General features: G+C 40.1%; 1 protein-coding gene across 1 annotated transcript in view; it reads left to right on the forward strand.

The window, feature by feature from the left end:
- The first annotated feature begins 996 nt into the window (after positions 1-996).
- The window catches only part of STT3B (STT3 oligosaccharyltransferase complex catalytic subunit B), a 52,458-nt gene continuing 28,234 nt past the window's right edge, over positions 997-25,220 (forward strand). Inside the window, exons 1-3 of the mRNA XM_065051616.1 lie at positions 997-1,427; positions 22,933-23,041; positions 24,812-25,099. Coding sequence (XP_064907688.1) covers positions 1,147-1,427; positions 22,933-23,041; positions 24,812-25,099 — 678 coding nt within the window. The 5' untranslated portion in view covers positions 997-1,146. The remainder of the gene's footprint in view (positions 1,428-22,932; positions 23,042-24,811; positions 25,100-25,220) is intronic.

A 25,220-nucleotide genomic window follows, 5' to 3' on the forward strand; every position in this document is an offset into this window, starting at 1 on the left:
GGCTGCCCAGGGACGGCTGACGCCACTGCTACCTCCCGCGACAAACGCACTCCCCTGACAAGCGAGGGGCGTCGGCGCCGTTACGGCTGTTGGCACAGCCCCTGGCGCGCTCAGGGGCTGAGGCACGCCCCCACCCCGCGGACTACGCCTCCCAGCAGACTCCGCTACACGGGGGTCCCCGGCGGCGGGCCCCGGCGCAGGGCACGGCGGGAACAGCGGCAACGGCACCGCCCCGCCAACCCACACGCACTGCGGAGCCCTGACACAGAGCTGGCGGCTGCCCGCGGTGATCGCTGCTTTTGAGGGCGCCCACGTGACTCGCAAGCCTCGCTCTGATTAGAGGAAACCGCCGCCAGTCATCGCCCCCCTTTTTTACCCCACCAATGGCTGTCCGCGAGCACAACCTCCTCTGCGCGCCCTGCCACGCCTTCACGCCCGCCACTCCGATTGGCTGCGTGGGGCTCGCCCCGCCCCTTTTAAATACCTGTCGCTCTGTGACAGGTCGTCACGGAGTTCCTGTTAGCAGGACTACCGCGCGGATTGGTCCCTCCCCCCCCCGCCATGCTCGCCTTCTCTTTGGAGCCCCGCCCCTGCCCCGTAGCTCCTCCCGCGCTGGAGGGCGGCAATGTCAAACCGCCCGCTCGGCCGGACCCGATCCGCCGGCCCTCGCGCCCGCCCGCCCCCGCTCCTCTCCCGCCTGGCCCCTCGCGCGCGCACGCGCCGGACGGCCGCAGCTCCCTGACGCCGGCCGCGCGCCCGCGGCTCTTCCCTCACCCTGCGCGCGCGCGCGATCCCCGGCCCCTCCCCCCGCCTCGAGCCCAGCCCTCGCCCTCTCGGCCCCTCCTCCTTCCGTTACTGGCCCCGCCCCCGGGGTCGCTTGCCGCCCCGGCCCCCTCCGCCCCGCCCGCCGGCCCCGCGCGCCGCACTGGGATGGTGACGGTGGCGGCGGGAGCAGAGCGCGGCTGAGCGAGGAGGCGGCGGCGGCGGGGAGTCAGCGAGGACCCGCTGAGGGAGCGGGCGGGCTCCGCCCCTCCCCTGCCGAGCCTCCCTCCCCCTGCCCTTCCTCCCGCTCCCTCCCCCACCCCTCCTCCGCCTCCTCCCCGCACGCGCCAGGCGGAGAGGCTGCGAGGGAGCCCCGGGTACAACATGGCGGAGCACTCGGCCCCCGACAACAAGCACAAACCCGCCGCCAACTCCGTAGCGCTGCACAACAGCCGCGCTGGGGCGAGTGGCGGCGGCGCGGCGGCGGCGGCTGCCGGCGGCCCCCCGGCGGGCGGAGGCGGCCTGTCGGGGGGCCTGTCGCAGCCGGCGGGCTGGCAGTCGCTCCTTTCCTTCACCATCCTCTTCCTGGCCTGGCTGGCCGGCTTCAGTTCCCGGCTCTTCGCCGTCATCCGCTTCGAGAGCATCATCCACGAGTTCGACCCCTGGTGAGGGACTCCGCCGCCGCCGACGGGACGGGACGGGACGGGCAGGCGGGAAAGCCGCCCCCTCACGGGGCGCGCCTCTGGCAGGCGCCGTGTGCCCCAGCGGATGAGGTGGGGGCGCCCCGCAGGCTTCCCCGCTGCGGCCGTGGGGACGGCGGGAGGTCCCCCACCGCCTGCCCCCCGCTCCGCCACTTCGCGAACTTGTGCCCTGCCTGTTCCTCCGGCCGCCGGGCGGAGGGAGCCGAGAGCCGCGGCCGGCCTCGGAGGGAAGGGGGCAGGGAGGGAGGCGGTGCGGACGGGACACGCAGTGGCAGGTCGCAGCGAGCTCGGAGGGTCGCGGTGCGCAGGGACAGGCGTGAGGGGCCGCCGTGGGGCAAGAGCCGGCGGGCGGGGGAAAGGAAGCGCCGGGCGCGATCGTCAGTGCCGGGCACTGGGGTGTCCCCCCAGGGCGGGAGGGAACGCGGCGGCGGTACCCCCGGATCCGGCGGAGTTGTGCGAGCAGGAGGCGGTGGAGTTGCCGCAGGACCCTCCTCCGCGCTGCCGAGGGGCGCGGGGAAAGTTGTGGCGCTGGCAGGAAGGTGGGGGTGACTGGCAGGGGTCGGGGGCTCCGGCCGGCGCCGTCGTAATGGAACAGTTGTACCCAACGTGACCGACGTCCGGATCCGGGTCCTTGTGTCGCGCCGCTGGTCTCCAGATGTGCGGTGCGGCTTCTCGGAGGGTTCTCCCCTAGAGCCCTTGTCGGCCGGGGAGGGAGGAGGGTGAGGAATGCAGTTCAGGAAGTAATCTTCATAAAAGTGACTTGAGGGATTACGGTGAAATGGGTGACATTGATTTACTGCCAGGTGTTTCAAAGCTGCGTTTCTGAGCCCAAGGACTTTTGCTGTTTCTCATGCATCTTGATTTTTCTAAAGATTGCTTTCCCTCCCGTAGAAGCTGTCTGTTCTTTTCCCTGTTGGAGGGTATTGAAACCATTTTATGTATAAGATCAAGAAATGCTGCACTTGTTCCTTGCAGCAAGGCAAAGATGACAGGACTTGTGGGGCAGTTTTTTCATGCAAAAAAATGTGACACTGAATTTTTATATTAGTGGCTACTTTATCCTAGGAATCCGTGATTTTTTTTTTTTAGAACTTTAAGTAGGGCAAGGCACAGATGACTTTAGAAAAATGAATTCTCTGTTTTTAACTTAAAATTTTATGTCTCGAGTCTTCTTGTTAATCTCATGAAGGAAGAAGATGCTTCGTTTTGAAATGCATGGTAGATACTCTGTGTTAAACTTAATCTTAAATTGTTACTGAAATTGTACTTATTTGCGAAGCATGCACTCCACTTTGATAGTTTCAAAAGCACAACTTCCTCTTTTCTGGTTGTTTTTTCCCCTCTCCCCCCCACCCCATGTAATCCATTCACAAATCATGGCTCAGAATAGTAGATAGAGAACAAGGAATTGCTTTGTTTTTAAATGCTGAAGTAATACACGCTTTGTGATGTGAAAGCCAAATATCTCAAAATGTCTTCAAAACATCATGTAATTGCCCATAATTTAAGTGTTTTACTCCAAATACAAATGAATGGAAGGAATGTGACCTTTCAATTAATGAAGTTAACAACGAGGGGAGCACAGTTAAACACATCTGCAATAAGGCTATGAACCCCAGGTTGTGTCCTTCTGAGTAGTTTTCAGTTTCTTCTAATCTAAATTTAAGCAAAAAGACTTTTCTATCATCACTTTCTTTTATTAAGCATGCAACCTACAATTTTCACTTTATCTGAGTTTGCAATAAAGATTCATCTTTGTTGGATAAATGGAAATATTAAAGTGCTTAGTTACGTAACTTTTGTTACAAAGCCTTGAAAGATATTTTAAAAAGGTGCTGTGGGAGTTAGGTTCATAACTGTGACCTGATTGTAAAGATAAACTTCTGGTTTAAGCAGTGTGTAAGTTGATGCAGAGTCATCTTCCTGAGTATACAGACGGAAGACCTTGCTGCCTATGCTGCTGTATGTACCTTTGCTAATTAGAGAACAGAAGAAGTTGATAGAACTTACTGATTTTAATGCAGGTCTGTGAGAAGCAGTTGAAATGTCAAGAATCATGCCAGTGTCATGTTGCTGCATGCCAGAAATGGAAGAGGCAAATGCACTTAAGTTAATTAGTAGGAAAGAGAACCTAAAATGGTAGAAAGAAAGGAAAAACAAGGACTCTCTCTTGCATCAGCAATATTCCTGAAAGAGTGAAAAATTATGTTACTCCTAAATACTGTTGAGTAACTAGGTAGGAGTGTTTTTTCACAGTTTTAAGGGTCTTACAAGTTTGAATCTAATGTAGGGAAGGAGCTTATGAAAAGAGATTAGAAGCAGTCCTCTTTTTTTAACAACAACTTTAGCAGCTTGTCCAGGTAAATTGGATATTTTGGGGAGGGGGGGGGAGGAGGTTGGGTTTTTTTTGTTTAGGACAGTAGCCATAGTCTTTGCTGGTGAAACAGTTCTGTAGTTTTCTCCATTTCTTTGTTTTTTTCTGACAAGTTTGCATGAGACATCTTGCAGTGTCACCTATTCTCTAGTATTCATTTTGTGATCAAGAGAGAAAGCTGAGTTATATTTGATAACCTGGAGAGCATTAGACAAATCTGTCATTCTTTTGAATGGAAAAATATTGTTGCTTCTAAGGTGTAGAAAGCTTTCTTATTTACTTAGGAATACAGTTTGCTGGTATGGACATAAGAAGCTTGGGAGATCTGGGGTGGGAAGAAGGGGAGATTTGCCTTGGGTTTTCTGCATAGTAGTGGAATCAAGTATTATCTTTTTCTAACAGCCCTTTCAAGCTGCATTTCTGACAGTAAAATTGGGTTTTGATTTGGAGATGGGAGGTTTGCTTGTTTTGTAAAACTAACCTCTTAGACTTGCTGCAGTTGACATTTCTTCCAGAAATGACCCAAATGTAGTACAGTAGGCCAAGGCAGTAGAGAGAGGACAGCTTTTGCTTTTGATCTCCATTATAAAACAATGCCTGCGTGAGGAAAAAGAAACTGGTATTTTGAGGTCACCATACCATCACTTAGAAACTTGTGACCTGTTTGTTATTACTAGGATTACTGTTTTGTTTTGTTTTTCCACAGTGAATACCTCTTTCATATAGTATTGCCACTTTATTTCTCATGCTGTGTTTATTTTCCATACTTGAACTGGTCCAGAGGCTTTGAAAAATGTGTGTGATTTTTTTTTTGTTTGTGAGCTCCTAGGTCAGGTGAGCCAATACATGAAGTCAGTCAGCATTGACTTAAAGGTGTGCTGTTGACAGGCCTCTAGCATTTAAATTCAGGATTTCAGTGTCAGGCCAAGGACTTGAAACATGGACAGTGGTGGTACCTTGGGATGGACAAGTTTTGTGTCTGAAATTCGGTTCATCTGTTGGTTGATTTGGCAGCTGGGTGGACCAAGAGCATAATTTCTGTGCTACATACACACAAGTGCACGGTAAAAGTTTTTCATAAAAGTACAACAACATGTTTAAGTCAGATGCTAAATGTGGTCACTCTTTCTGTCAGATGTTACCTTAAATTCCAGCATGGCTACTGAACCAAAGCAACCAAATTTACAGGGTACTTGAACAGGGACTGCTTTCTACATACTAGATTGTCTAACATACAGCTCCAGCATGCCCATATGCTATTTTATTTGGTTGCTAGTGTTGTTTCTATACATAATAATCTATATATGTATGTGTATATATATTTATGTATACGTACAAGGTAGATACCTCTAGCAAGACCACTGCATCCTGATGCTGCTGCTAACTGAAACAGCAACAACCTTTGGTACATCAGTAGTCTTCAGGGAGTGCTATCAAAATAGTAATATTCATTCTATTTGCACAGTTCTGACCATTAAGTCACACGTGTAAGAACGATTATCTAAATAATTAAGCATATCCCATGACATTAGATCAAACTTTTGTCTTTCCCTGGGAGTTTTAACAGTTTGCTACACACCAGATTAACACCATTTACTTTAAAAGTAAATGAGCTGGCTTAAGCTGGAAATACATAAGCTCATGCGTCTGACCATGAGACCTCTCTGTAGCAGTGTGCATATGCAGGATTGAATGCCGGTGCCATCTCTCTTACATTTGCTCACCTGCTACTGCCAGGATTGTTGTCTCCTACTGTCCTGCCAGTTCCTGGTACTGAACAGCACTACCACAGTCTCCTGTACATCTTTGCCTCTTCCAAACCAACATCATTGATCACTCAAACCACCAGCTTTTTAACTGTCATCGAGGTGGCCATTGTTTATCATATATCACTGAGGTAATATAATTGTGCTAGTGGGAAATATGGTGTGTGTGTATATATATATATATATATGTGGTAGAAATCCACTTTCTTTTCACTGATACCATCATCTACCATTAGTGGGCTTTGGTGAATGAGGATGAACTGATAAAAATGAACATAAGGTCAGTGTTATTGTTTGCATTCCAGAAGTAGAAAGGTTAAAGAAGTTAGAATTTTTTCTTGGGCACAGCCAAAAAGACAGGTTTTGTTAGGCTCAAAACATGTTTGCTAGATGGATTCTTGAGCTGTTATGAACTTTTTTCTTTAATGAAAACTTAAATTAACACCTATAAATAAGATATGAAAGCTTCATTAAAAGATAGTGTTGCTCAAGTGAACATTGGAAATGATATATGGAATTGATCAAACACTGGAGGTTGTGTAAATGTATTGTTTTTGTTGGGAGAGACTAAAGTTGTAGTTTTGTGTGTTGTAGTTAGCAAATCTGATGGTTGCCTTTTGGAGTGGGAGTTCTCCTCTGTCACCTACTGTGCAGTCCTGCTTTTTTCTTTGTACATGCTCTAAAGCACTTGTGGTGAGTTGATTCACTGAGGTAAATTGTCAAAAAGCTCTAACATTTTAGTTCCCTGAGCCTGCCCACCTTCAGCCTTTATATTGCAGTTTAGTTTCTTTTTGTTGAGGAAAAATATGGATGTAGGGAGGGAATGTAAATAGCAACTGATTTTAGAGGGTATACTGGGATTGAGTGATAGAGTGGAGACGTATACATATAAAAACAGAGCGTGTAAGACACTGGAGCAAGAAGAGTGACAAAAGAGGGAGTATGTAGCAGTGAATGAAAGGACCTTAAGGTGGTGTTCATAGGAGAAAAAAGAAATCATGTGAAGAGGATGACAGTATTGATAATCTCAATTAAAAATGCCTGATTGATAGGATATTGGCAGATGTGGCCTACCCAGACAGTTCATCTGGCCATAGCTTACCTGCTAGTGACTCTTCTTGCTAGGTAAATAGACAGCAGATTGCATAGAAAATGTGTTCTTCTGGAGGGGTGGCTGCCATTGTCATCTTGAAACTGCTGTCTTTCTGGAACCTTTCAGCCTATCACATAATCTTGTCGAAGGCAAGTACATGAACATGAATCTGTTTAGGAAACGTTTCCTATCCACTTTAGGATTTTTTTCCTGAATGCTTCCTTTTGTTTATAGTCGTCAACAACTTCCAGACATGGGAAGAGCATTTGATTCTTGTCCATTTTCTCTGTAATCACTTTGGATTGATTCTGAGATGTTTCAAATGTAATGAGATTCATAATAAAAACTTACTATAGTGTTTTCATTTACAAGCTTTTTGTTTCTCTGAAATTTGAAGTATTCAATATCTGTTTTATGGGGATGTATTTTAAAAGATTGTGTACTTGCTGTTAATGAATAGTTGGCTTAAGTATTTTGTTACTTTTTTCTACATATAAGATTTAGACATTACATTTGAATGATAAGAATTGTTTATACTCTAGTAACACTAAAAATTTTAGCAGGATTTCAGGTAGCCAGATAGCTTAAACTCCTTTCTGCCATTTTATTGTAGTTGGAAAAATATTCTAGCATAGCCTCCAAATCTGATGTAGCAGGGCTTGTGTGTTCGGGAAGGGCAAGTTTAGAGATTTTTTGTATTTTTGGGGAATAGCCTGCCAGCTATCTTCCCCTTCCCCCTTTTTAATGAGGAAGATCCAGATCAGGCATCTTTTTTGATCACTTCTATTGCAACATGACATGGTTTGGGAAACTGTCTTAGCACAGGTCAGTCTCTGGCTTTTTCTAAGTTATAAGTCCTGTATGTCCAGGGACTTGAACAGCCTTTACTTGTTTATGTACTTGAAAGGTGATGTTTTGAAGCTAAGTAAGGTTTTATAGAACGTTGATACAGAATTAGCAATCAAGAAGATATGCACTTGACTGTACTGAACTTTTCTGCTGCTTAGGAAATTGCAGAAATAGGTAAATATTGGAAATCTAATGGAAGGAGGATAGTCTGGAAGAAGAACATTGAACAGGGTTGGAGGCATTGCAGAAAATACGCTTTGTGAGTGGAGAGACCTCAGGCTAGATATGATCAGTTAGACTGATGCATCTGAAAAGTAGTTCACAATGTGGCCTCATAAAACAACATTCATGTAAGAACAAACTTCTGCTCCATTTCTACTATTGTTTTCTACCATCTTTACTTAGTGGGTAGTGTTTGTTTCCTTGCTTGCACAACTTATAATCGGAGTGAAGACCTCATAAGACTTCATGTGGGTGCAGTAATGGGGTTATGCATGAGAGGGTAGGAGGGGCAGTGTTCATAGAACATGTGCAGCCTATGTTTAAGTACAGAGGCTATCCCTACAGTCTTCTTTTGGAAAACACGGGAGGTGAGACGAAATGCTTGCAAAGTGTTAACCCTTTTCTTGATTTGCGGCTAGCAGAATTAAACTTGAAAATGTATTGGAATGTTTTATGTAGGCTGGATTGAACTGAACCAGCAAGTTTAGCTTTTAATGTCATGATTTTTTTAAAATGGTCTTCAGCAAATACTCATGAACACTTGACTAGCTAGAGCTAATGTTGTGATGAAAATCCTTGAATGGACTTTTCTTGGCAGATATCCTATTATTTGAGCAGCTTAATATGTTCTGTTTTTTAAACAGAAATTTGATTTGATTACATAGGGTTAGAGTGGTTTATAAACGTTACCTTTTGCTTCCTATCATAATTCTCTCTCTAATGGTCTCTCATTTTGCGAGCTAGTAATCCTAATACTCATGTTTTTAAATCTGTTTCATGTTGAACTGGTGGGGGAAGGAGAAAAGAATGATTTTGGACAGTAAAGCTAGCAGGAAAATTAAAAATCTTACAGGTACTAATAGTTTTCTTCTAAATGGGTTGGGAGTAGGCTGAGTTTAGGGAGGTGCCTTTGCGGTTCCACAAAGATCTCTTCCAATTCAGTCAGGTATTTCCCATTTAAGGTCTGTCTGTGCATGTGCTGCAGAGTTTTCCTCCTTAATTTTGGAAAATTCTATTCTTGCAAGCCCTTTGAGGTACATTTGTACTGACATTTAGGGCTAATCCTGAGGGCTTCTTTCTACTTAGCAGAGCCATTAAAGCTGCTGCTTTTGGAGCCTGTGGAGCCTTCACCCTGTAGCAGGGCATGTGCACATGTTTTTATTATTATTAACTCCTTTAACAAAGCTTCTTCTAACCATCAGTCTTACCACTTGCTCAGAGAGCAAAGTGAACTTAGGACAAGTATTAGGACAAGTATTGGTATTGTCTTCCTGTGCTTTACATCAGCAGTAAATTTCATAGTATGTCCAAGGGACAGACTTGATTTCCAGCCCTGTAGCTGAGCAGAGCTTATGATCTTTATTTGAGCTGTCATGGGGAATCAAGCTGAGGTATTTTTAGTGTGGGTAGTGGGTAGGTCTGGGCTTGAGAGGTACCATGAAATTGACCATAATCCTGCACCACACCTTATGTAAGTTGAAGAAGCAGCCCAAGGAATTAATTTGTAAGGGTATAGATACAAACAAAATTGATCGGCTTCTGTATTTCTCAACTTACTGCTGCTTTCCCAGGGCAAAAGCTCCTTTGGCATATGGAGAATTAAATGCTTCCTATACTTCAAAAATTCTTGCTGCTAAGTGAGACGATATCCCCATGCTTTAGAAAGAGAAAGCGTCTGAGTCTATTTTAAACAAGGAATAACTGAGAGTTTGTCCATGAGTGCTTGTAGGAGCAGGAAACAGCATTTTAAATGTCTGTCTGCTATGGGAGACCCAAGTCCAGTACCATATGCTACTTTTTAAAGAGCCTGTCTAAAATAAATGACTGGGATATGTGGACTGTAATGATAATTACTTCCAGGTGTTACAGTGATTATCATATCATTTTCTGTGATTTGTATGGGTTTTGTTAGTTTGTTAGATAAAGAGCAGGTTGGTGTTGTGTTCAGCTGATAATCTACCAGTTTGTTTCCCTTGAAACAAACAAAACCCTTGGGAAACTACCTTGCAACTGAGGATACAAGTTTGGTTTGAGTATTGATTTTTGGCAGTGTTCTTAATGGAATTGCTGTTATCTTCTAGACTGTTTTACACAGATTTACTTACATTTGTTTAAAAAGACTGGCTCACTGTATGCATGGGCACCATCTATCCTATTTGTTGAATGGTAAATAGGTTTTGCAGAAGGGAAATATAGCATGTAATTTTGTAATTTTAAACTGTTCTAGCACATGTGGCTGAGCAGCCTATGTTTTGTGAGTTCTTTGCTTTATTTTTTTCAGTCTCTGCATTTTTTTTTTTTTTTTGCAATTGTTATACTAAAAGTGATAGCCAACTTCTTTTAAGTCTAAGGAGTGTGATTTTATTTATTTTTATTCCTATCTTACTAGTAGATTGATATTTTAAGGAAATCTAGGTATGGAAAGCACCTGTTTGAGGATGCAGCTGACTGGGAAGACCACATGTTGAACATAATACTTGTGTGCTATAGCCAGAGGATTTGCAAATATCGCAATGTGTTCTCTTGATGCAGAAGCAAAACATAAAAAAAAGAAGCCTACTTTTTTTTTTTTTTTCCTGTAGTTTATTGCATATGTTGAATGTGCTTCCTTCCTATGCTAAATTTATACCAAGCAGCGTTTGGAAGTTCTGTTGAATAACTTAGAATTTCATAAATATTGTTTGGAATGTGTATCTTGAAAAAGGCAGTTTCAACTTTGTTGTTGAAATATTCAAAGTTTATAATTATGGTATTACAGGCCTTTAAAATGCCTTTAATTCCTTCTCTAACAATAGATAAAATGCCTTGAAGTTTAAATTTTTCTACTTTAGAAAGTCAGCAAAACAGAAATGGAGCTTTGGCATTATTATATTGATGTTAACCACGGAAGTAAATGGGCATCTCTTTGTCTTGTTTTACTGCAGAACAAGAGTAATGAAAGCCAATGCAGTGTTTGAGTTTTCCAAGAAGTTTTGTAATGCTACTGTGTTTTAACTGTTTTATCTTATACAGGAGACTAGAATGATTTACCTAATGCCAAATGTCTCAAGTAATATTTGAAAAACTGTTGCATATGTCTCACAATTCATTTTACTCTGTAACAGTTTTAATTTTTCATTTGCCAAATAGAAAATGGATTTTGACGCTGGTGAGACTACCTTTCACATTTTGCAGCAGTATCTTAATTTGTGATGTCTCAGGTCAGCTAGTAATGACAAATGTAATTTTTCTCCTATGTCCAAACATGTCTAGGAGCCAAGGAATTTTTAGTGCTCTGATTTTGTAATCCACCGCTACTTCACCAACTCTACCCCCATCCTCCCACAGTAAAGCCCAATTTTTCTGCTTGGGAGAAGACTGGAATATTTATTTGGTGTCATGGTTGTTTCACCACTGAATTCTATTTTCTAGTTTTTGCTTTTGTAAGCCTACTTCAGCGTGCTTTTTTTCTTATGCTTCCATCATATTCTTGTTTCAACACAACATTTTTACCTGTGCACATCGTGGTACAGTGCCATCTTCTGTCTTCTGTAATGGCTATCTTCAAGAAGAAAAAAAAAAAAGGCACAGAACAGCTTTAAATGTTAGCTGCATGGTACTTTTTCCTGGGAAGTTAAGCAATGTTGTCTTCTATCTCAGTATCTAATATGCTGTGTTGGAGTACCTGTGGATGTCATTTGTGTGTTGGAGAACACAGGGAAGATAATTTCTTGGAGAATCTCCAGGAAGCTGCTGTGGCTGACAAGACAGCGCTTCAGAGTGTTTTGAGTAAAACCCGACTCTGAATATCTACAATATGAAGCTGCTGCTAAACTTGTCTTCTCCAGTATTAATTGACCTTATTTGCATCTAATAAAGTGGAGCAGTTCTCCTGAATTTCCCGTCATCTGCTGGACATTTCCTGGGATAGTTTTCTGCGGTCTTGACAAGTTAGGGCAACTTGCAAAAATCTGGTAGGTGCAGGTGTCAGGATCTGCAGCTGGATGAAGAGAGAGGGGAAACTTCTGTTTTCCAGTGGCAGTGAGCTACTGTATGGGCACATCTTGTAACCTGATCTGATCTCAAGTATCCGTGAGTTCTCTGACCAACAGGCCATGGGTTACTGAGGGGTGAACGTATCTGTAGTTTCTGCTAAAACTCTTCTGCGGTGCTATAACTGTTTGAAAGTTCTGCCAGAAAAAAAAAAAAAAAAACACAAAAACCAAAAAACAACACAACAAAACTTTCATTGCTTAAATGGTTAGATGGGATCTTTGGGATCTAGAGCCGAAATCTTTTTCTGAATCAGGAAGGCTAACTCTAGTTTTCTCATTTAAATGCACATTTGTGGAGAGAGAGTTGAGAAGGCATACAGTCTGGTGGGGATTAAATTATGAAAGATCCTAGAACAGGCTGATTTAATTCATGTCTGGAGAGCAAAGAGAGAAAAGATTTGGGATTATGTGACCTAAAAACTATCCCTTGAGAACTTCTGCTGGGTCTTTCCCAACAACTCTCAGGTACCCCGAGCAATACAACTCTTTCAACTGCACCTGAACTGCAGCTGAACCTCTTACTTTAGTATCTTCCTTTCCTTTTCATGGGCAACCAGATGTTCATTTTGCCTTACCCCATTTTATATGGCAATGGGGTAATACGTGGTAACTCAAGTCAGTACTTGTTATTTAATAAAATGGCATTAGAAATGAAACTCATCCCTTTTGCTGTTCATTACTATAAGACAGAAGGACTATAGCTACCAAACTATATACTAATATAGCCTGCTGGTCAAGGAGATGATGTGTTTTGGAAAGGCCATTCTCCTGGAGATATGATAGACGAGGCTATGGTGAGTGTAGTCTGTGAATATTTCTGTAATAGCATTTGTGTCAGAAAGGCATCACAGCTTCAAAGTGTGTATATGTGATACTAAGCCTAGCTCATCTTAACAGTGTTCCCCCACCTCTGTATTTTATTGTATTTTCTTTTTGTTTAAAGCCCCTTTAAGGTCACTTCTAAACATTAATTGGATTTTCCTAAAATGACAGAGGAACACAGTGAAGTAGTTTGGTAGTTGCGATATCGTATCACTAAGCGATGCTAGAAATTCCATCATATAATGAGAAAATGTGTAACTTTAATTTCACATTGTACATGGCAGGAATTTAATATTAATTGTAAATACTGTCTTAAATGCTGAGAACTGTAGTCACTGCATTGCACTAAATCTTGAGTGTTTCTCTGAGGATACCTAATAAAAAGCAAATAACGTTCTATTATTACACTTTTGTGTTTCTTGTGCATAGTCTTTAAAGAAGCATTGGTAACCATTACGTACAATTCTTAAGGGGTTGAATTAAATTCAAAGAAATAATGCAATTTTTAGAGTTAGACTTATTTGAAACAGTATGAAAGATATAAAATAAATGTAGTGGATAACTGATTATAAATTGTGCTTGCCATACTTATTTCAGAATAAATCAGACGTTGAAAGTAAATCAAGAATGCAAAATATAGTTAGAAGGGAATTCCAGTCGGTGTGTTGTAGGAAAGGATAAATACCACTTTTTGTTGTCATGTACTTTCCTGGTCTTTATTTATTTTATTGGTGACATCCTATATTCCCAAATCAGTTTCCTCCAGTGTGAGAATATGCAGTCACTTTGCAAACAGCTGGAAGTCTTTCTGCCCACAGCTGGAGGCCACATCCCTTCTGTTGGACTGTATTAATAGATCATGTGAGTACTCCTAATCTGATTCAGAGAAAAGTCAGGTAAAGTAGTTAGTTTAGATCATCTTTAGAATGGTTTGCTTTTTCGCTGTGATTCAAGCTAATTTGTTCCGTTTGGGCACAGAAGCAGATTAGGGCTGCTTCTGCACTCCTTTTGCCTAGCAAAGGTCAGTTGAAAGTTAACTGCCACAGTTAAATTTGGGTGAGTGTGTAATTCAGTACAGGGCATCCTGGTGTTGTGAATACTTTTTTTTCTGCAAACCCTGGGCGTGTTGTTTGGTTTGTTCTGCAGATAGCTATAGATCTATATACGTACATACTCAAGGTAGAAAATTGCCTGATCCCTCCTACAAGCCTGATGAATGCCATATTTATGTCTATTTGTGCCAGGTTACTCAAGGGTTAAGCAGAATTTGAGCAGACATATTAAAGTTAGGTAAAATTAGATCTTTAACCCAGCATCAAGAACTGGACAGAAATTGTTCCAGTTAAACTGTCTGGTTCTGCTCTGATGCTTTGTATTATCCACTCTGAAACATTATTTTTTATTTTTTCAGCATCCATTTTAGTAAAGAGTCAATATTGCAACAGATGTAGCTGCACAGGTGTGCTATGAGAGGTCCAGCTTCTTGGACTAAACATAATCTACATACAGAAAGGACAATAAGGACAATTGAAAGAAAGCATGGTCAGAGAATTCAGGTAACTGAGGGCTAGCTGCAGGAGGAAGAATAGCAGGTGCATTAAGAAATGTACTAAAGAGTAAATATTTAAGGAATATTGGATGAAACACTATTTTAACTTGATAAACTGACTTAGGCTGCTGAACATGCAAACACAACACTGTAGATTCTTTTAATTTCTGTGAGCTAACAAAAAGCTATGTTGATGTAATACGTACAGAGTGCTTTGATATCTACTGTCTAATTCTGGCTGGACCTACTCTTTCTCATGTTACATGGAAGTTCAAGCAACAGGCTGTTGATTATTGAGGAGTGAACAATAGTTTCTGCTGAAGCTCTTCTAGGTTCTGTAACTGTTTAAATGTTCTGCCAGAAACAAGATTTTCATTGCTTAAATATTATTTCTGATTGGGGATATTGGGGATCAAGAGCCTTTTAAAGGGTCCTGTTTACCTTTTACCATGTCTTGTATTTTATAGGGTAGAAACAGTCTGCCAGGCCACCTTGTGTCCAGATTGATTCCTTAATTATCACTTAATGGGAAGTGATTATGAAGTTGGTTCAACTGCATTTTGGTGTAGCCAGTACTTCCACAGTTACCACTGCGTTGTAGCTTATAGATGGCTTTGTTACGTAATAGAGGTGATGACTGTGTCACATACTGCTAAATAGTTAAAATATAGTGAAGTACCAGCAATGGATAAGAAATATTCTTCATTTTACTCTATATTTCAGACTATTAAAAAAATAGTATTTTTTGGGGGGTGCACATTATATCTTGCTATGAGATAGCAGGTAGTATGTTTGATATCAGTGTAATAAGTCCACTATAGTTGTTTAAGTGTTACAGGTTGCTTTGTCCTGTAATAGAAGACTGTGAAAAAGAGTGACTTGGGAGCTAGCAGTTGTCTGTTCCCAGTCACTTCTTGTGAAGTGGTCATGTTCAGCCCATTGATTATCACAGAAAGAATACTTTGCTTCTTAAAATATATTCTTCAGCTAATTGCCTTTTGAATTCCTTTATGCTGACCAGATCCTCATGTACCAGCCTTTAACTTAGAAGGTCCTAAAGTTAAGCTGCCTCTGTCATGTTAAAACTAGTACAACATGAATTTGTTTAATCTGGAAGAAACATCCTTCTTAAACACATTTGTTAATTCAGTGCAAAGTCTTCAGAATTGCAAGATGCAAAGCTAATGCACCACACAGTAGCCCAATAGTACTCAGAAAGAAGGACACAACACTATAGTGCCTTTTGAGTTGATGGTGGTTAATATTGTATTGAGCAGAGAAGTACTGCCTCTCAAGAAGCTGATGCTGCCAAAGGATATGGAACCAATATTGCCATCAGTGTTGATGCCAGTCATAGTGCAGTATCTGCAGTGAAGTATATGTCCAGTAGAGAAGAAAATCAGCAATCAGTTTTCCCCTGTAGGAATTTTGAATGATTCTGTTTGCATTTTATCATTGAAACCTCTTGGGAATTTTGACTGTCTCAAGGAAAAATGTCATCACTTTACTCTTAGGCCTGATATGTTGTTAAATGTTATGAATGGTAGACTTCACTGGTGATGTATGTCTTTTAGTATTGATAAAACTAATGCTTTTCTTTACAAGTAGCCTTGAGAAATGGAATAGTTCAGAAGCAAGACAGAAGAGAGTCATGAAGAAGCCTAATAGGCATCAGAGGAAGTGTCTGAAACTGTGGGCAGATATACGCTCACTACAGTGATGATGGGAAGCATATCGTGGCTTCAGATGTGATACGTTTTGTGAAAAGTGTAAGCCATGGTCATGGAATGCCTTAAAAAGCTTGCAGCTCTTTAGCAAAAGTATTGAAGATGCCCTGGGTGCTCTGAAGAAGTTAGAGTGACTGTATGCTCCAAGTACAATTTATATCATTAAGCTACTGGCAGCATGCAGTTCCTGAATTTAGCACTTACTGAGCGTAACATCTTATTTCAGGCAGTGAAAATACCATGCCAAGTAGTGGCAGTAGGAGTGCTGTAATCCTTCTTAAACACATTGGGGACATTCTGATACTCTTAATGGTTATTCTTAGTGGTTATTCTATAGCCATTCTTGTATCCTTTGGGATTTCCATTCAGCATGGTTGAATGTTGAATCTGAAAAAACATATACCCTTCTGGTTGTGTTGTCTAGCCTTTTTCTTTTTTCTGCCTGGACTTTGTCCTATTCTTCCTCATCAGGGATTATTCTAATGGTATTACAAACAGAAGGAGTTTCGTTGCTTGGTTGGATTCCAAGACAGAAATATCTTCCTCCTTTGACTCAGAATCTCCATCTTTTCTGAAGCTGAGTGGCCAGGTCACTGCAGAACTTCTTGCCGTTTTATTACTTCAGCATACTAACCAGCCACTGTATAGCAGAGGAGTTTTTGTCACATTTTTCTGAGTGTTTGTTCAGAATTGGAAAATCTGAAATCAAAACCAGAATCATGACCAGTTTTGAACCTGAGGAAGCTCAGAATGATAGTGCTGCTACCAGTTCTTGTATCAAACATCAGTTAGGTCTCTGTAAGTGTAGGGCACTCTTGGGAGCTTTTACCAAATACTTGATATTAGTTGAGGCTTATCTCAGAATGCAAAGAGTATTTACCTATCCATATATTTTTGGATAAAACAATGAAGACTAAACATATTAACCCCCTAAAAAGTCAGAATTAGGTCAGTATTAAATTCTACATCAGCAAAGTTTTTATTTTTACTTTCTTGTGGGTTTAACAATTGTCTTTCAATCATCTTCCGTAAGAAATGTGCAAACATGTTCCATGTCCCGTGTGAAAGACTGAGTAGTTAATGTGTTCATAACTCTTGCGGTTTTGTTGTCCAGTGAGGAGCAGAAGCTCCAGTTCAGTGTGCAAAGTGATAACATTTTCCACATAAACCAGTGGTAGGTGGGCATCTAGAGAAATTCCAGAAAAAAAAGATTTGTGGACACATAAGTACTTGATGATAATAATTGTTATAACGGGGGACAATTCATGCAGTATATGTTTGTATTAGATTTAAGACCTCATAAAGCCATTCTGCTGACATCAGTATATGTTAAAAAGAAATGAACATCAGATTTTTGTGACATAAAATTGCCTGGTTGCTCTTCCATTTTACAGAGGTATGTCAGTTTTGGCTCAGGTAAATGGTGGACCACCCTCTGCCTCGCTGATTCTCACACGTGTAGAGCTCACTATATGTTTTCTCCATTCTTACTATGAGGTCTGTTAATGCTTTGGGTTTGGGTTGTGGGCAATAGGAAAGGCTCTTTACCTGTCATAAATACTTTTGCCTACAGGTATTGCTGGTGCAAAATTCTAATCTTGATTAGTTGAAACTGGCTTAAATGTCCGTACTTACTTTCTGAGATTATAACTCAACAAAAGTAAGCATTTTCATGAAGAGAAATACTTCTGTAGTGAGTTGAATTAATTATGTGATTGATGGGGTACTGTACTTCCATTTAAAAAAGTATATGCAAAACTCATTGTGGTAGCTGCTTATTTGTAGATACAGACTTCAGAATAAGATTTTCAGGGTGCTGTGCTTGTTAGTATAATATGTAGGCAAGCAGGTGGTTTAAAATTTAATATGGAATACTGTATATATGTTTCTTCATTTCAGTGGAAGTTACTGAACTTTCTCATTAGATTTTCCGTAGAAGTGTTGCACTGAATAAATTCTTCCTTTGGATGCAAAGAGTATGTCGGATATGGAGTCAATCTGCAACTATCTTTTTCAAGAATCTAGACTTGCCATCTCTAATTAGATACTGTATGGCAGAATTGATTCTGTAATCTACATTTGCATTAAAAATGGACTCCTAGAATTGCTCAGATAGCTTGTAACGTTCGCAGTTAGTTTGTATCATGTCATTTTTCTGAGTTTGCAGATGTGAAAATTGTGTGCATCTGCAGCTGAAGACTTTTGGAGCACAGAAGCCTTTATAATTGCAGGCTTAGAAAATATTCAACAGATTCTGCTAGTAAGGAGATTACATATTCTCAGATGGCTATAAAATGCCAGATAAAAAAATGTAGATGATGGGGCAATAATAGCATGAAATTGGTAGTGTTTTAGACAGTCAACATTCCCACCAGGAACGACACTCTTATCTTGTGTTCTGTTGTAATGGAAGGGTCAAATGAATTCCATCACCGTCAGTGTAATTTGCTTTAAATGTTGTTAAGAGCTGGATGAAGTAACTGCATTGCTGCACATGTGCTCTTTTCCTATATGTTCTTGCTTTCCCAGTAGGCTAAATTTTATTTGAATGTTCATCTTAAATAGTACTTTTGGGAAGGATATACTAAACTTAGAATGTCAAAGCCATAGGTGTCTTCTTATAAATATAGCAGTAATTGTTGCTGTGAGGTGCTGAAGAATTCTATAACTCCCGGATAGACCGAGTGATCACTGTGCCTAGCATTAACTAGTCATCTTACAGCATTACCTTGCATCATCAAAAAGCAGTTAATAGGATAGAGTAAAAATCAAACCCAAGTATGAGCAGATAGTTAAGATTATGTATTAATAGTACATAACATAACTGAAAACTTTACAGGCTTTATTTTGCAAATTGCCTAGTTAAGCTTTCCAAATTAATGTAGCTACTAAAAGAAAAATTATGCCTCTGCTCAGTTACTTTGCTGTTGCTGCTTGTGCTCTGTTCTATGCTGAAATTGAAATATACTGTGAAAATGAGAACCATATCTTTATTAAGTCTTCAGTTGTCTACTGAACCAACTATAATATACTTATCTCCAATAGTGCCACAAAGTTAATGGTGCCGTTCATAGAGCACTCTCGTGATCATTAGGGCATGCTCCAAAAGGCTCAAACTACAATACCAGCCTAATTTGGTGGTTGGAACTGGTGAGTTCTGAAATGTACAAAGATTTAGTATTGTTTGATGATTCCTTTAAAGCTTAGCTTGGAGAAGGAGACAGTTCATACTACAGACCTGACAGAAAGAGGCAAGGAGAACAGCAGAGCATCACTTTTCCTCCTAAAACGTCAGCTAAAATAAGAAAAGTCAACACTTACTGGTGTTAGTCAGGTCCTTAAGAGCTTTTCTGTGCTGAATGTTAGCAAGTGTGTATCTTTTTCACAGCATGGACTGAGAGCTTCAATATTCATCTCAGTCTTTCAAGATAAGTTTTTAATTAGGCATGCACTTCACATAATTTTGTTCTTTATTCTTCTCAGATCTGTTTCAAATTGACTTGCCTTCAAGGGATGAGAGGGAATCTTGGGAGATGGATGAACAGTTCCCAAACCTCAAGATCAGATGGGTGTGAGGGTCAAGGTTGGGAGAAAAGGGATCCTTTCCTTCAGTCTGGTCCTTGTTTTTAGTACCGCATCCTGTTTAGTCACTGTAACCAGTAACATACTCCAGTTCCTTTGTCTCCTTGGCTAATGTCTAGCTCCTCAGAAAGAAGATTGGATAAAAATTCTAAATATCACCTATTCTTGCTGCTGCTGCTGGAGATGGAAGAACTGGAGAAGGCAGTGACACCTAAGCCAAAAATGCAACCCTTACCCAGCACTGGCTGGTTTTGCCTCTGTTCTGATTCCTCCTTGAGATGCCGCCCCTAAATCTGCAGGATGCAGGCATAGGCAAAGGCATCACTTTTAAACCTATACATAGTTGTAGATGCTGTGACTACTGCTGTAGAAATACAATACCACCATACTGTGTTTCAAACACAGTTTGAAAAGAACCAAGATAGTAAGAAGGTTGTGTGATTATGATTTGCAATACTCACTGTTAGAGGCTCTCTCTGTTCTGGCCAAAAGGGAAGCAGTTTTACAAGGTTTGGGCTTGTCCCTATGGAGTGGGCAGGCTATATCAGAGCGTAACACTTGGCCTCCTATGAGTGCTAGACCATACTGTTGTCTGGTGCACTACCCATTACTGCCAATTGCTGCCCCTTTGACAATGCCTGAAGCTGGCTTTGATATGTAGTGTTACTCATTAAGCCTTTCTTCATGTATGCATATGTTTATATTTACATTTTAACTTATTTTTGTTTGCAGGTTACCTAGTGGGAGGTGAAGCGAGTGCTATTTTGGTTTAGTCAACTGAGGTGCTGTAGTTAAGCTTTAAAACCCTTTTTTCTTGAGGTTTCTATGGCCAGGTTATTTCTTTTCTCACCTATAGTTCTTACAGTGAAAAATTAATGTATCTATAGTATTGCTAATAATTTCAGCTATAAAGACATGCCCAGCTGCCTCTGCACGCCTTCATTTGTGGCAAAAGAATGGATAGATTTTTGAAAGAAGGGGTTAATAGATTTGTATCTATCCAAAAAGTATATTAGGAGCAAAGATTAAATTTTTACCTCTTAAGTGGTAGAAGTAGAATGCTGTTATGCTAGATTTCAATTTTGGGTAGTAATTCATTCTTATTAAAGACTTAATGGGATGGTGCCAAAGCACAGGACAGTTGTTTGCATCCTTCTGAAGTCAGTTATGAAGCTCTGCTAGTTCAAAACATGAGGAGAATGTCAATATGCACTCTTCTTGCCCATTTCTTTTGTTTAACTAAGCTTTTAATACTCTAAAAGTAAACATTAGTCATACTTCCATACCCTCTGTGAGTCTGAATCATGATTTAAAAATTTGAAAGTGATGCATGTTAGTAAATATCTTTCTCGTTTCATTTTTAAAGTTCTAGGGTAACAGCGTTGACTGGGTTTTCAGTGCGTTTTAAGTCCAGTCCATAGCTGGCTCGACTGTATGCACCCTGTGCAACACAGAGCTCCTGCTTTGTCTTGTATCGTGCTGCCGGCACTTGGCACTAAACAAATTAACTCTAGACCTTGCTATGCTAAGATAAGAAGCTAATTTTACAGGTACAGCTTTTCATAAATCACATTATAGCTGACAGTTCAGAACCAGAGAATTAATTAATATTTAGAAATCTAGTCAAGTGGGAATAGTTGCAGGCTTATGGGAAACAAATGTCACATTGCTGTTTGATACAAAGATTTCTAGGTCAGAATGACTGATGTTTATATAAGAAAATTCACACAAACATGGCTAATTACTAGTGAAAGTCCACAGTTTTATCACTTAATATATCCTATATAACTGTTTATTTAACATGTAAGCGAGTGTTCCTGAAAATACTGCACTCTATTTTTTATTTACTTATTGTTAATGTCACTTGACTGATGCTGTGATAGTTTAGTCAGTGGAAACACACAAGTTTGCTGACATCTGGACTTGAATTTCAATTCTTTTTGTTCTTTCACTGTGTAGATGAAGAAGTTTGCTCATAACCTCCATGTGGTTTTACTTCAGATATTAGACTTGTACTGATTAAACAAGTTGGAACTTAATGAGTCTTACAGTCATGAATGACATTAACATTATTCTGTTGAAAATGATTAGTACAAAGTAAACCTGTGATATTTTGGGAATCCTAGATATACAAAAGAATTTGATGTATTCTTAAAATTTGTGTTAGAAGTGATGCATGTTACGGAGGTAATTGGATACCTTCATGAAATAGACAAATTTAAAAATACACACACACTTTTCTAGTCTTGAATACTGTCTTTGGAAGTCTTTCATGGCTTGTCTAGCCTATTGTCTGTTACAGTATTCCATTTAGTCTTCTGAACTTCTGCTTAACTAATTAATATAATCTTTAATACTTCTTTAATTAATTAATTTAACATTGTTTTCTAAATTCCATTTAGAATATCTATTAGGAGGGTTTGGTTTGTGGATGTTGCTTGTTTCAGAAGTGGTGTTCACCCAGGCTTTTCGTAGCCTAAACTGCCTTTACAAAACCTAAAAGCATCAATACCTGTAGCCTTGTTAGCTTGGCTTTTGAGTGATGATGAAGGAGTTGCAGTTTGGGTTAACGTGCAGTTCTCACAGCAGTCTGATACCTAATTTGAAGGATTAATGAACTTCATAATAGTCGAAAGGTTTTGCTATCTGAGGTTTGAGAACTTGGAAGAAATACATGCCAGAAAAGTGGAAGTTTAATGCCTCAGTGGCAATCCATCAATTTTTTTTTACTGGTATATGAGCAACATGGAAGACTGAACTGAAGGTTTGCATGGGAGGGCTTTTGTATTACAAGAGATTTTCTGCAGCAGAGAACGTACAAGGTTTGAAGATGAAACTTCATCTACATGGATTCTACATTGTATAGATTCTTAATGATTGAAAGAAGGGAATTTGTCAAGGCCATTATTTTGACAGTGTGAACAGATTGATTCCCTTCATTGCGTGTTATTACGTTATGTCACCCCTCAATGTTACATGAAATAAAGCAGATGTACTGGGTAGCTATCCTGTCTCAGAATGGGAGTCTTGCATTGATTCTTCCATGGTCTTAATTTTGCTTAAGTGATATTCTGGATATGATAAATAGTTGGTTGATAGACTATATGTGAAAACTAGCTTTAAAAGGGAATGCAGAATATGACACGTGTTTGTCAGAATGATGGAGAACTTTTCAGTGTTTACCAAAAAAACGCAAAAATGTAACATTTCATCTGTGTATATACATTGGTTGTAGAAATGAAGAAAATATAATGGTTAGTAACTGAGAGCTTAGTAAATGACTTTCAAACTCTATAGATTTAGAGAGGACCGTTGTCCTTATATACTAAATGATATGCTAAAGTTTAATTACTTCCTAGGTCTTGGAAAACAGATTACTTAAGGTATGCCTAAAACTTGGGTTCTTGATTTTTATCTCCCCCTCCCCCCTTCTTTTCCTCTTTCGTTCTAGGTTTAACTATAGATCAACACATCATCTTGCATCCCATGGGTTTTATGAATTTTTAAATTGGTTTGATGAAAGAGCATGGTATCCACTGGGAAGAATAGTAGGTGGAACTGTAAGTATTGTAATAAAAAACTTACTTTGCAGTAAGTTTTTTTGAACTTTGAATACAAATTCAACATTGATAAAAGGAGAGCAGTAATAAAATATTCTTTTAATTGTCAAATTGCTGCAGAGGAAATAGCAAGGTGTTTTTGATTTTTAGCTGCAGGAACTAAGACAGTAATTCAACATGCTTTAGTTTATATCTAGCAGCATACTGTGGACAAGAAATACAGAACTGAGTTTTACTCCCTTACATATAAACTTCTAATAGTAATAAATAAGGGTATCATGATTACTGTAATTCTAGTGTATGAAATGAAAGAGAGAAATAATACTTTTTTTTGAAAAACAGTTATAGAAATCTCTTGAAGCACAAGTTTTAATCTAGTGGTATATGCTGAGTGGACTTAATGTGTGTATGGAAAATCTTAAGATTTCACTGGGAAAAGACCTTCTGAAATTAAATCAGCAGGGTGCCTGTATGAACCATTGGGAGTGGGTAGGATAGGTATGGATGCAAGCTACAAGACAGGAAAGGTGTATAAAACAATGTTATCAAATCAGAATACAAATATTGTTCATCAGTAGAACAGCTTTAGTAACACCAGGTAACACAGCCAGGTGTTAATGTCTGAAAGTGTGTTAAAACTTTTTAAATTATAGTACATACCACTTAAATACATTTTACAAAGTTTTTTGTAGCAATTGCATCACCATGTGTTTTAGTATCTTAGAGATACTTGAGACTCTTCTTTTGTAACATATATATGGTGTTTTTTTCCATACCTTACATGTAGTAAAACCCCTTAGGAAATAGAATTGAGATGTTGCTTGCATGCATTATTTTGCAAGTCACATGGTATATTACGTTTTAATAGTTTATCTCGAAAACCAGCCCTCCAGGATATATGCAAGGGAACATTCTGTCATCTGTTAATTTAATTTAGTACAACACCCTTCTCAGCTTTTGAAAGAAACTAAGGCAGATGAAGTGCATATTAACTTTTCTCTAATGTACTGGTTTTTCTCATGTTGATACATGTGGGAGGGTAGAATTCCTATTAAGAATATTTTAAAGTTCTCCAGTATTCTTTGGTGGGTTCAGTAGGTTTGTGTAAGTCCATACTACCTTTCCTGGAGGGCATCTTAATTCAATTTTATAGGACTTTATTTTAATCCTTCCTATCCAAAGATGTCTACAGATGTCTTGCAAATACGTAATACTCAAGTGACTGTCCATCAGCTTTTCAGATAAAAAAAAATCTTGTTGATGTCTATTTTATTTCTCCATGGGTAACAAGAGGTGAAAGAGTGGCATGGTATACTTTGGAGGAAAATTGATAGAGCTGGGAAACGTGGTTGGGTTTCTTGTTGTCTTAGGATTTGGAGGGTTGTTTTTTTATTCTTAAAGCTGTTAGCTGGCTTGAAATTCTCTTGCAAACATTCGCTTCTGCTCCCATACCTTAACAACAAATTCTTCTCATTATATGATAAATGTCAGGCAAGATAGGATGTTATCTGTATACTGCTTATTCATTTGCAGAATGGATTATATGTAATTGTTAGCATTTGGATAAAATTTAAAGAATCTTTGGTATTTAGCGCTGTTGTCAAAACGTGATTAAAGTAGCATTAAAATAATTCCATTAACTTTACCTGTTCGCTGCTTATATCAGCTTAAGAAATGACTGTTTCATTTCGAATTATGTGCAAGTAAGCCTACCGTGATAGTTTTCTGCAATAACCTAGCATTCTGTTTTGGTTTTTTCCCTCGTTTTAGGTATATCCAGGACTGATGGTGACAGCAGGCCTTATACATTGGATTTTAAATATGCTTAACGTGACAGTCCATATAAGAGATGTATGTGTGTTCCTAGCACCAGTTTTTAGCGGCCTTACAGCTATTTCTACTTTCCTGCTCACCAGAGAACTGTGGAACCAGGGAGCAGGGCTTTTAGCTGCCTGTTTTATTGCCATAGTTCCAGGTTACATATCCCGATCAGTAGCAGGATCGTTCGACAATGAAGGCATAGCTATTTTTGCACTGCAGTTCACATACTATTTATGGGTAAGTAATTGCTGAGTCTTTTGCTTTGGAAAGGATTTTTGGTTCCTCCTCCAACCAAATGACTGATTTTTCTTAGAATCTGTTGAATTCTTCTTTTCCTTCCTCTCATCCCTCTTCCCCC

The sequence above is a fragment of the Columba livia genome, chromosome 2 (genome assembly GCF_036013475.1).
Source record: "Columba livia isolate bColLiv1 breed racing homer chromosome 2, bColLiv1.pat.W.v2, whole genome shotgun sequence".
Taxonomy (NCBI): Eukaryota; Metazoa; Chordata; class Aves; order Columbiformes; family Columbidae; genus Columba; species Columba livia.